Source organism: Maniola hyperantus, chromosome Z, assembly GCF_902806685.2.
Source record: "Maniola hyperantus chromosome Z, iAphHyp1.2, whole genome shotgun sequence".
NCBI classification, from domain to species: Eukaryota; Metazoa; Arthropoda; class Insecta; order Lepidoptera; family Nymphalidae; genus Maniola; species Maniola hyperantus.
This window is the reverse complement of record NC_048564.1, coordinates 5,930,281-5,943,161: the sequence shown is the minus strand read 5'-3', so window position 1 is coordinate 5,943,161 and position 12,881 is coordinate 5,930,281. Positions and strand designations below refer to the sequence as shown.

The 12,881-nt window shown below is 38.5% G+C and overlaps 1 protein-coding gene across 1 annotated transcript in view; it reads right to left on the bottom strand.

The window, feature by feature from the left end:
- The window catches only part of sca (scabrous), a 29,202-nt gene that overhangs the window by 9,900 nt on the left and 6,421 nt on the right, over positions 1 to 12,881 (bottom strand). Inside the window, exons 2-3 of the mRNA XM_069509066.1 lie at positions 4,920 to 5,085; positions 2,596 to 2,763 (exon numbers count right to left, since the gene is read on the bottom strand). Of these exons, the coding sequence (XP_069365167.1) occupies positions 2,596 to 2,763; positions 4,920 to 5,085 (334 nt within the window). The remainder of the gene's footprint in view (positions 1 to 2,595; positions 2,764 to 4,919; positions 5,086 to 12,881) is intronic.

Sequence of the window (12,881 nt, the reverse complement as noted above, 5' to 3'; positions counted from 1 at the left end):
CCATTTCATATAATACCCCACTAGTTATGATTATCTTACTTTGAAAATTGAAAATACTAATTATTTGTTAATGAACAAACACATTTAAATTTTTTTAATAATGTATGTGATTCACGGTTTTCGGATTTATTCCTCCTTCACTTGTGCTATAAGAGCTACCTTCCTGCCGAATGTCATGATTCTAGGTCAACGGGAAGTACCCTGTAGGTTTTCTTGACAGACACGACAGATGGCCAGACAGACAACAAAGTGATCCTATTGGGGTTCCTTTTTTCCGTTTGAGGTATGGAATCCTAATAATGAGTAGTTTTGCAATGATGAGGGAATGTATGAACCGACAAACATGCACACAGACTCATAAGTCATAATACGCTCGTAGTCGGGTCATAAATAACGACACGATGGTTAATTATAATTGTTACAATGGTATTCCCTCACAATCATATTGACCGGTAAAAAGTCGCAGGCGCAACGGTTAGCGACGGTTATAATCACTGAGCGTGAAGAGGGGCGGCACCTGTTATTAGAGCTTCCTAGTGCATATACCTCCATAGGACCCATCTCCGGTTTACCGCATAAATAATTACAATTATTGAACCGGAAACAATACCTCAGAGTCTCCTGTTGTCTGACTATCTCATCCATACTTCAATACTAATATTATAAATGCGAAAGTGTGTCTGTCTGTCTGTCTTCTAGCCTTTCACGGCCCATCCGTTCAACTTATTTTGACGAAATTTGGTACTGCGACAGCTTGCACCCCGGGGAAGGACATAGGCTACTTTTTATCCCGGAAAATCAAAGAGTTCCCATGGGATTTTTAAAAACCTAAATCCACGCGGACGAAGTCGCAGGTATCATCTAGTAACTTAATAATTAAATGTAGTTTGATTCAGATGTGAAAACTGTACGTTTTTACATTTTTAGTATAAGATTAGACTAAAAAGTAGCTAGTATAAAAAGTTAGAGAATTTTTGAAAATAGTTTGATGCTTTGCACAAAGAGATATTTTAAACGAACACCCATTGGTCTATATTCTTAGGTACCTACTTGCATCTATGAGTGCCGCTTGTTTTTACAACTTTAGAGTAAAGATTTAATACCTATTTAATATTAAGATTCGTAAATTTCTAGTTGGCGTTTAAGATATTATTTAGAGGAGAGTTTCAGTACCGCTTAAGTCTGATGAGTCTGAAGTATATCCCACGAGACATGGAAATTAAATATTATTCTATAAAATATAAGAATAACATAATAAAATAATAATATTATTATCGACAGAATCAGAATACTAACGAAGTCGCGTCGGTGGACGCGACGTCTGGCACCGCCTTTTCTATTGTGTGTAAAAACAAGCTGCATTCTGCAATGACCCCTTTGATCTTTTCAGCGTCTACGAGTGGGTGGCGGCGCCCTGATAGGGTACACTATGGCTCGAGAGACCGCAGGAAATTTTGACGAGGTGCTTATATAGCCAGCTGTAAGTTTGGGTTGGTTGGTTGGCACGTGCAGATTATGAGATTTTTCAAATTCGTTTTCCGTACCTAGCATCTGTTTTATGCCATGGATAGAGTGTTAAATGCCTAGAAGTTTGCCGTAAAATTCTAAAATTGTTAACCTAGCAAAGACTGTCTCAGGTTTAGTTTTCCATAATCAGGCACCTCACCACACAAACTTTCAGATTTAAATGTCAAATACGACATGTTGGGCCACTAGTCTGTCTAGTTTTGTCAGTGTGTACACACCAGTACACACATATTATATTCCCAGGGAATGAAAATGACGTGAATCTCCGGCGTTTTATTCGAGAGTGAAATAAATAAATAATAAATAATCATTTATTTGCAAGAACGTTAAGATGGAGGTATAGAGTATAAAGAGCCCTTAACATTCGACTAAATTAATAGTAAATATTTCAAGAGATATAGATCAAAAATTAAGTTATTGAACATTTTCAAATGAAATTGTTAGTCTTATATAGCATGCAATCAATAAAATGTCAGAGGCCAGAGCATATGAAGCAGCCGTTTGACTAAGTTTTCTTTTTACATACAAGTTTTCATACCCATTTCCGTCAAGTTAAAATTATAATTCATTTAAATTGCGGAGGAGCGCACCTTCCTTCTTGTTTACTTTATAAAAACAAGTGGGTTGTATATTCCCTAAGGGAATGAAAATGACGTGAATCTCCGGTATTTTATTGGAGAGTGAAGCAGCCGTTTGACTAAGTTTCCTTTTTCCTACAAGTTTCCATGCCCATTTCCTTCAAGTTAAAATTGTACCTACCTAATTTATTTAAGTTGTGGGGAAACGTACCTTCCTTATTTGATCTTATTTAAAAACTAGCTGATGCCCACGGCGTCGCTCGCGTTGATATAGGTTTTTAAAAATGGAACTTTTGCTTTTCCAGGACCAAAAGTAGTCTATCCGTGGTAGCCCGGCCCCGAGCTGCAAGATAGCTCAGTACCAAATTTCGTTAAAACATGAGAGTCTTTGAGCTTTCGTTTTAAGTAGGTAATATGTGTTCAAAGATTTTCAAAATTTTCGCTCGAGCGAAGCTGGGGCATGTCAGCTAATGAATCATAGAGAACTTACCTCCTTGGATAATTTTCCAAAGTGCGTACGCAATTGAGCCGCTGTGCTCCTCATTTCTTGTCCCTCGTACTTGAGCCTTTCCACCTCGCCGTCCAGCTTGTCCACCCTCGCCTCCTGGGTCCGAGCTAGGTGGCTCGAGTCACGTGCTTCAGACAAGGCCCGTTTCAGCTGCAACAAATACTTCACTTCAGAATAGTTTTCGGCACACTCCCTGACGCTGTGGTCAGTGGAACGTTCCAGGTCTCGGATCATTTTAGGAACTAAACAATTTCTAAATCTGTTTTTTTATAAATAAAAAGTTACAATAAAACTTAAGGGTAGCCTTATCTAATTACTGTACAAACCATGCCAGGCTGATCCTTCGCACAAAATCCTGGAAGGTTCAAAAATTTATTAGTAGTGCGTGTAGTACGCCACAGGTCCAGATGGCAATCGGGGTATGCCATCCCGATACTTACTTGACTTTTTGAATAAGTACCTACTCTACTTACCCAACGAACTCTATGTACATAGTCCACTACAGGTCGAGATGTCAATCAAGGCGGGGGGAGACGCCCAGCACACTCGCACGTAACCCGCGCTATCCCTCAACGGGTTAGCGCAGGGGTTGTGCAGGTGTGCGGACTGCGGGGCACCCCACCCCGATTGCTATCTCGACCTGTCGCGTGCTATACCAATAAACAAATAATGAATGATTTTTAAAAGTACTGATGACTTCGTACGAAATGAACCTTTTAATGTCGATATTGTTTTTTATTTTGGCTAATGGATATCTGTCGGTTTACAGAATTTCGCGTTTGCAAAATTGAACCGAAAAGAGAATTTAATTTAAACACCTGAAAGCTCTCATCAACGCAGTATTCTACTAACGAAACATAAATAATATTGCAAACGAAAATATTGAAATCAAAGAGCTTCGTTAATTAAGGAACTGACTACAGTGGATAATTTTATTGTAATAAATTGTCAAAGTGATTTCGATATACGCTCATTGAACTGTTTAATATATGGACGGACTGGGCTGAAATTTGGCATGCAGATAGCTATTATGACGTATAGGTATAGGCATCCGCTAAGAAAGGATTTTTGAAAATTCAACCCCTAAGGGGGTGAAATAGGGTTTGAAATTTGTGCAGTCCACGCGGACGAAGTCGCGAGCATAAGCTAGTCCATAATAATAGATTACCTAAACTTAAAAATATTATATCATGTGACTCCATTTTTGATTAAAACGGTCCAATAGAACCGGAGATAGAGATTGAGCAGCTGAATTGTATGCAAACAAAGCAGACATCAACTTACTGAAAACAAATCAGCATACCTTCAGCTCAAAGCCATGTTGAGTTGCCAACTTGAATTGTAGTAAATACCTAGTTTCGTAGATCCTCCCTAAGAAAGTAGTGTGCAGTTGTTGAACGAGCTGGGAGCTGTTGATCATCATCATCATCATCATGTTCATGATCAACCTATCGCGGCCGGCTCACTACGGAGGACGGGTCTCCTCTCAGAGTGAGAAGGGTTTCGGCCATAGTCTACCACGCTGGCCAAGTGCGGATTGGCAGACTTCACACACCTTTGAGAACATTAAGGAGAACTTTCAGGCATGCAGATTTCCTCACGATGTTTTTCTTCACGGTTAAAGCTAGTGATATTTTAATAAAAACGCACATAACTCCGAACCAGGGATCGAACCCCCGACCTCCGATTGGAAGGCGGATGTCCCACAGAGTACATTGAATATATGGGATTTCCTAACCACTTAGCTACCAAACCTTCTAGGAGCTGTTGATGATAAGGTTCATCTCGTGCATTTCAACGCAGATCTTCTTCATGGAGCAGATTATCTAGATTAGGCTATAGTCCAGATAATCTGCTCACTGTGCTTGTGGTTATTAGGTCAAATAAAAGTGTATCTACATGTATAAAAGGAAAAGCTGACTGGCTGACTGACCGACTGACTCATTGACTGACTGACTGACTCACTGATTGACTCTGTCTCTGACTGACTGACTAATCAATCAACGCACAGCTTAAGCTTCTGGATGGATGAAGCTGAATTTGGCATTCTATTAATATGACGTAGACATCCGCTAAGAAAGGATTTTTGAAAATTCAGCCCTTAAGACGGTGTAGAATAGAATAGAATAGAATAGAATAGAATATGTTTTTTATTCATGTAAACTTTTAACAAGTGCTTATGAATAGTCAGGTAGTTTTAATTTACCACTGGTTCGGAATGCCGGTAAAAAAGGGGGTTGAAATTTCTGTAGTCTACGCAGACGAAGTCGCGGGAATAAGCTAGTAAAATATAAAGAGAAACCTACCGCGTTGCGGATAGTGTGCAGTTGTCGAAGAAGTTGGGAGCTATTGATGCTGCGGCTCAGTTCGCGCATTTCGACGCGGATCTCCTTCATAGAGCTCTTCGCCCAGTCCAGAGTGACCTTCTCATTGCGCTCGTGGTTATCAGTGCATCCCGATACTGCCCTCTGCCTGAAAAAACACAGCTGTTACAACTAAGATCTTTGACTACCTCCCTGGCGCAGGTGAACGCTGTGGTTTTATAAGTCCCGCAAATTTCTATTGCGCTGGAACCATGTCTTATTAACATCGAAATGACGTCATTTGACTATGTTTAAGTAAAAATATACCATCAGCTCGAAACTTCAGTCTAGTGCTGACGTCTCGGCCAATTTGCGGGACGTATAAGAGTAAGTTCCCGGGTTTCTTTTTAATCGACTGAAAACCAGCGGTGCAGCTTGCTGCAGCATTATGCAGAGTGGGAGACCTGTATTAGGTCACATATTAGGACACTTTAATTTTTTTTAACTTATAATTATGTAGATTAATTTAATTACCAGCTACATGCTACATTATTTTCTAATAAAAATAAATAAATAAATAAATAAAAAATAAAATGTTTGTATTTCGACCAACAAGGATCATATTGGTGTTAGTAATTACACGAAACTTAAACCTAATTGTTAGTAATTATTAATATTGGTGTAATATATTTACTTAATTAGGTAATTGTATATAATTGAAATCAAAATTATTTTAATTTTATTTATTAGTATGATCGCGTTTAATTAAGTTGTTACAGTATTTTAATGTCATTATCTTTCTTCTTTGAATATCTTAGTAAGTACCAAGCTTTATAGTCGGAATTCCTACAAAGGAAGGTTTTGTTTTTACTCAAAGGCAAGAAGTTCTTAGACTTCCTTATTAATAAGCTTTAGATAAGAACAAATTACTGGTACCTACAATCTCAGCAATGCGACGTTATTAGTTATTATATCGTGAGTCTCGTTTTTAAGTTGTTTGAGAAGTTATTAAAATGTTGTACCTACCTACTATAAAACACTACTTGATTACTAGAACTTTTAACTTTGTTACACTCATTTCTTAATTATTATAACGATTACTTAATTCTTTATTCTATAATCTACATACAAGTAACGAAAATTAAAGTCAATGCTATCTAAGATGTCGAAATAAGCTGATTGAGTCACTCTTGTGGAAAAGTAAATAAAGTTTAGTTTGAGTTGGTATCGAAAAAAGGTGCCACGCGCCGGCTCTGCCGATCTGCGTTGCGCCTTACAATACAATCCCCGACCCCGATGATAGGTGCTATAACGCGTTTTGTCAAATTTCATCTCAAAAGTACGATTTTAGTCCTTATTTTAAAGGTGAACCCAAATAAATTTTAAGTACTACTTCTTTTACTTTCTATATCGATGGGTGAACCATACTTTTAACATGACAGTTAACCCATAAAAATGGCGCGCGAGGAGTCATTTTGTACGGACTATATACGAGTTGTAAACTACGTTGCCATGGTATACTCAAATGAAATATAACTCCTTACAAATTTAACTCCTCACGCGCCATTTTAGCTTTTGTGTCAAATTTCATGTCAAAAGTAAGATTTTAGTCTTACGTACTTTTGCCATGACAGTTGACCATAGTTTGCCATAGAGTTAAAATGGAGCGTGAGGAGTCATTTTGTACGGATTATACATAGTATGTAGATGCAAAGTGTGTCAATTGAATCACTGGCACTGAGCGAACACGATTTGATGATATGCCAAGCCAGGCGCGCTGACCGTATCTCCCTTGCATCCCTTCCACTTCCCCTAACCATTACCGCTGTATAATAAAGGGCTATGTTGCTCTATAGGGTTCCGTACCCGAATGGCACCAACTTGACCAAATTACTAAGCCTCCGCTGTCTGTCCGTCCGTCCGTCTGTCTGTCGGCGGTCTGTATCTCGTGAACCAGGGACAACCCTACATCTCCCATGGCCCCACCCTCAATCTCTCGGTTATATGAGCCAAATCACGAGAGGGCACCCGTTTGGTACTTGCTCCTGGCATTTTCCTGGGACGCCTTCTTATTGGGTATACGTCTCTGTCAAAAAAAATATATTTCTCAGTGATTATTTAATAGACGGTCTTCTAAAATACGTAACATCCACGTCTTTTGTTGGTTTTAAGTGTAATAACCATTTTAGATTATCGATTAAACTAAAAAGCACGTCAATTGTGACGTCACATACCAGTATTTCATAGAAGCTCGCATACTAAGCACGCGTTTTCACGTTTGAAAAAAAAGTTACTGATTATACTACATGTTAAATACCGGATTATTGTACCTCGTGAACTGTAATAGCGAGATGAAAATTTAAAAAAGTGCAATTTTTTGTACGATGGTACGGAACCTTTTGTGTGCGAGTCCCACTCGCACTCGTCCGATTTTTAAATCACATTGCATGTTCACGGAAATTCATTTGTAAACGATTCTTTTCATACCTACATACCCACTGAGTCTACTTTTTAATATTATAAAGAGGTAAAGCGTTTAAGTTTGGATGTGAGCAGTAATCTCCGCGACTGATGATCCGATTCTGAATATTATTTTACATAACACGAACGAAGTCGCGGGAGAAAGCTATTCAATAAAATAAACGTACTATGCTATAATATAAACGTACTTAGACTATATAAGGCTCCGCACAAACTGGCCACCAATCTGTGCACCTGTGGCTGTGTTGTGGTTGCCATGGTTTTCGCGCGCCACGTCCTTTGGTACCGAGCAAACGAAGGTGGTCGGTGAATTTGTAGCACTCTCCTACTATACGTAGCGCGTGGCTGGCAACAACGGTGGTATGTCGCAGACACTGAGTCGGGAGTGTCCGCCACCGGTTTCGTGTCGCGAGTGGACGCCACTCTACACGTGTGTGTCGATTCCATACAAAACGTGTTAAAAATCATATACAGTACGCGGCAGAAAGTAATGTGCATCGACCATGTCCATGACCATGTGAATGATGCATGTGATGAAGGAGACAGCAGACTTATAGAACATGGTCTCTGTCGTTTAGATCGACACAACGTCATATAGGCATGAGTGACAGAGACAACGCTCTACAAAAGTGAAATGTTATTCTAATTGCCGATATACATTACTTTCTGCCGCTGCTGTAAACTGCAGCTTGTCGTCAGCCACCGGTGGTTGTGTTCGGTGGCCCATTAAGGCGTTCGGAGCCTAAATAACAATAATCGAAATAGTTAGCCAAGTAGTTGATGTCGGCTTCCTATTCGGGGCGTTCGGGGTTCTAACTTTTTGAAGTCATATGCGTTTGAGTCAACTAAATATCACCTGCTTCAATGGTGAAGGAAAAACATCGTGAGGAAACCTGCATGCTTGAAAGTCCTCCGTAATATTCTCAAAGGTTTGTTAAGTCCGCCCTCACTTGACCAGTGTAAACAACGGTCTAAACTATTTATCATGTGAGAGGAGACTCGTGCTCCTACTGAGCCGGCCATGATTGATTGCCAAGTTGATGATGATGATGATAAAATTAACTACAGTATATAACTAGCGAAGTAAATTGTGAGGTATGAACGTAAATATCCCTAGTCTACAATCTACAAAGAACTACAATTAGACATATATTATTATGAATTCCAAGACATATACAAAAAAATATGTTGAATTCCGATTAATTTTATTCTCTTCATTAACCTTATCTTGGTTTGTCGAAAGTTATCGTGATACGCGAGACGGTCGAATTGATCGCTTGCCATATGTTGTCATAAAAAACGCACCACCTGTCCTTTCGGTTGGGCGTTAGAATTTTTAACTCTCTCGTGATCTAAATACGTTCTTATGTAAGTCGAACTGTTATCTGACCAGTTTATACCTTATTTACAATCCGTTTTATAATGAAAATTTTGTTACAAATTGCGTATTCAATTTTTTGTTCTTGTTTGATATTTTATCTAAATATGTAAAAGGAAAAGGTGACTGACAGACTGACTGACTGATCTACTGACGCACAGCTCACTGTATGGATCGGGCTGAAATTTGGCAAGCGGATAGCTATTATGACGTGGACATCCGCTTAGAAAGGATTTATGAGAATTCAACCCCTAAGAGGTAAACTAGGGGTTTAAAAATTGTGTAGTCAACGCGAACAAAGTCACGGGCATACGCTAGTTACCTATCTAATGAACTGAGGTAAATAATAGTGATTGAAAAAAAGAAATTAAGATCGAATCAACATTCGCTTAGTTCTAAGAACCTTTATTCGTATTATTTATTTCAAAATTTGCCGCCCCCGCAATTGTGTATCGTACTTCCGGATGTGGGCTGGCGGCACATTATTTCCGCTTAGAATATAAATAAACACAAACAGCCAGATGTTCACCCCCATCGCAGAGTTTAAAAAAGTACCCCTACGTAAATAAATAGTCAGAGATCCTTATACGAAAAATTATTATAAATACACCGGTGGCATGGATCAGATAGCTAGGTTTGAGTACCTATCTACTATAATATATAGAACTAGCTTAAGCTCGCGACTTCGTCCGCGTGGACAACACAAATTTCAAACCCCTATTTCACCCCCTTAGGGGTTGAATTTTCAAAAATCCTTTCTTAGCGGATACCTACGTCATAATAGCTATCTGCCTGCCAAATTTCAGCGTGATCCATCGTGAGTTTGAGCTGTGCGTTGATAGATCAGTCAGTTAGTCAGTCAGTCAGTCAGTCAGTCACCTTTTCCTTTTATATGTTTAGATGACTGATAAAATACAACGATCCTATAAATAAGTTAAAGGCTCAAAAAATTCGCACAAAGGCGAATATTTTTCTTTTTATTTATTATTTACTATTTTACTAACTGATGCTTCTTCGTCCGCGTGGACTTATGATTTTAATAACCCCATGGAAATACTTTGATTTTCCGGGAAAAAATTAGCCCGTCACTCTTCAGGTCTTTACCTTGTATCTGTGCAAAAATACGTGGAAACAGACACTTTCGCATTTATATGGGTAGTGAAATAACCCTGAAATATGGGTAGGTACTTAGGATATGCCATTTTTATATAAGCTCATATTTTATAAAGTAAAGTATCATATTTTAGCCTTGGAGTAAAGAAATGTCAATGATTTATGATTATATAATGGGTATATAACTAACCACAATAGACAGCTTTCAGCCAATTAGTTTGAAATATAGGTATTAAAATATTATGTTGTAATAGTTACCCACGTACAATAACTACAAAGTACCTACCTACTCTGAGTACACCAATTACTGTAAAATACAAGAAAGCAGTTACGGAACCGGGCAAAGAGGATTCAAAGAGATTTTAGTGAATGTTGCCATTATTTAAAGTACTTAATGGTAGCTCGCCGTGAGCGAACAAAACGTCGACAAGCTCCTATTTACAATGTGCATCAAATATAAAAGTGTATTACTTAATAAGTCTATATAATAGTCATTTTTTTTAGACACGGAAGACAACATTAAATTAAAACTAAAATAAATTAAATTAAATCTAAAACCTCATCGAGACTACCGCAGCGAGGCATTGTACTACCCAAGATGCTGGCAGCATTATACCTCTTTGGATGGCCAAACTAATTCTTTGACCAAGGTAGCTGCCAGCTCTCGGGTCCCCGGTTGACTCGATAACCCTTTTCGAAATTTCCTCAAAAAGAGCTCGAGAACCCGGGCCCCACGGCCCCAAGGTCTCCACACCAAAAGGCACAAATATGAAGCCCCCATCGAGGTTTTCATATTTGCGCCTCTTGGCCTGTTCGGCGCTGATGGCCGCTGCACCCGCCACAGAGGAGGTCGCCTGAATGTGGGATGCAGCTAAAGTATCTACACACGTTGCATCCCAATCAAGTCCCAATTATTTAAGTAATTTTATTATTGAAAGTACATGTTACTTTGTCTTATAAAATACTAGCTTATGCTCGCGACTTCGTCCGCGTGGACGTTAAGGGGTTAGGGGTTCAATTTTTCGTCATAATAGCTACCTATCTGTATGCCAAACAGCCCGCTCCGTCGTGTAGTTTGAGCTGTGCGTTGGTTGATCAGGCAGTCAGTCAATCCTTTTATATATTTAGATTTATAAATAGTGTTCATTTGATTAAAAAAAAAATTAATTGTTTGCCACATTACTACTACTACATTACATACATTATTATTATTATTACATAGTTACTAACATTAGTTTTTAAGTGAATTTGTACACTAACAAATTGCTTAACAAATCATTTATACCTACTTAGATAGGTACGTATTATAGTTATTTGAAAATCCTGTGGGAACTCTTTGATTTTCCGGGATAAAAAGTAGCCTATTTCCTTCCCCGGGGTGCAAGCTATCGCAAAAAAGGTTGAACGGATGGACCGTGAAAGGCTAGCAGACAGACAGACAGACAGACACACTTCCGTATTTATAATATTAAGTATGGATAATATGTACTAAAATATTTATGTCCTTCATATCATTTTATTTAGTTCGTTCCAAAGAATATTGATTATAGTACTTACGCTGCAGAAAGTAATGTGCATCGAACTTTAGAAGGAAATAGCAGAATTGTAGAGCATTGTCTGTATCGTTCAGACCGACAAAACGTCATATAGGTATGAGTGACAGAGACAACGCTCTACAAAGCCGAAATGTCATTCTAAAAGCCGATATAAGTACATTGCTTTCGGCCGCGTACTGTAACAAGTTTATATAAGTATGAAACAAGAATTACCTTTTAATACCATAATAGATTTTTGATGCTGTACGAGAGCAATTTACGGCAAAGCTGTACCTAATAATATTTTATATAATAAGTAATATATTATATGAGTACGGGTACCTATAGGTACTCCAGGCAGGTGTGTCCGTTAAAAATAAGTTACGAATATGCCTACGCTATACGTATTAAATCTCTCAGACGCAAAGTACCAATGCTAAAGTGGCTTTGAGATGCCGGTTTGGCTCCTAGTAGAAAAATGAACGTGACTAAAATCGACCAACAAAACTTAAGAAAACAGCTGGCATCGATACATTCCAAGCATGCAAACCTATTTTGTATTCATTTCATTTTTGCAATTTAGTTGAACTTGTTAAACCAGACGCGCAGGCTCACGATCTTATAAAGGGGATTAAAAGTGGGAAAGTGGTCGATGTGCTTGTACCTCAGCCGAACATTAATGTATGCACGCGCACTGATCATTACTTGCACATCGTCTAAAGCCAGTTCTTAAGTCGACGCATTTATCGGAGCAGGTGTTCAAAAATGCCGATGCCGCATGGTTTATGATCAAGTTTCGATCAATAAAACCGCTAGATGCCTCTGGTTTTACAATTTCAAGATAACTATTAATTTTTATGTTTTACTAGCTAAGAAAATTACGGATCTTGTATAAATAATTAAATTATAATGGGGTCAAGGTGCTGGAATGGCGACCTCGCACCGGAAGATGCAGCGTTGGAAGACCCCCCCACTAGGTGAACGGACGACATCAGACGAGTCGCAGGCAGCCGCTGGATTCAGGCGGCGCAAGACCGTGGCGTGTGGAAGTCCCTACAAGAGACCTATGTCCAGCAGTGGACATCTATAGGTTGATGATGATTATGAATGGCTAAAAAAGTAATGTCGTAATTTTTACCATACTCCTAGTATGGGAAAGGTGTACGAAATGATACATCGGGATGATATGATCTCTCTTCAATTGCGGTGAAACTATGAGGACCATTTAAGTTTTTTACTTTAGTAAAATGTACCTAATTCCCAATCCTACATCAATAATAATAATTTATAATTATTATAATTTATTCATAATGATAACGTGAGCAAAAAGACATCAGAAAATCACTTGCATTCATATTCTACCCTCCCTTACCTCAGAAATCAACTTAAATATCGAGATGTTAAAAATTATTCTTTGGTTGGGGTTTTAAAATTTTTTTTTTACAATGAAATATTAAC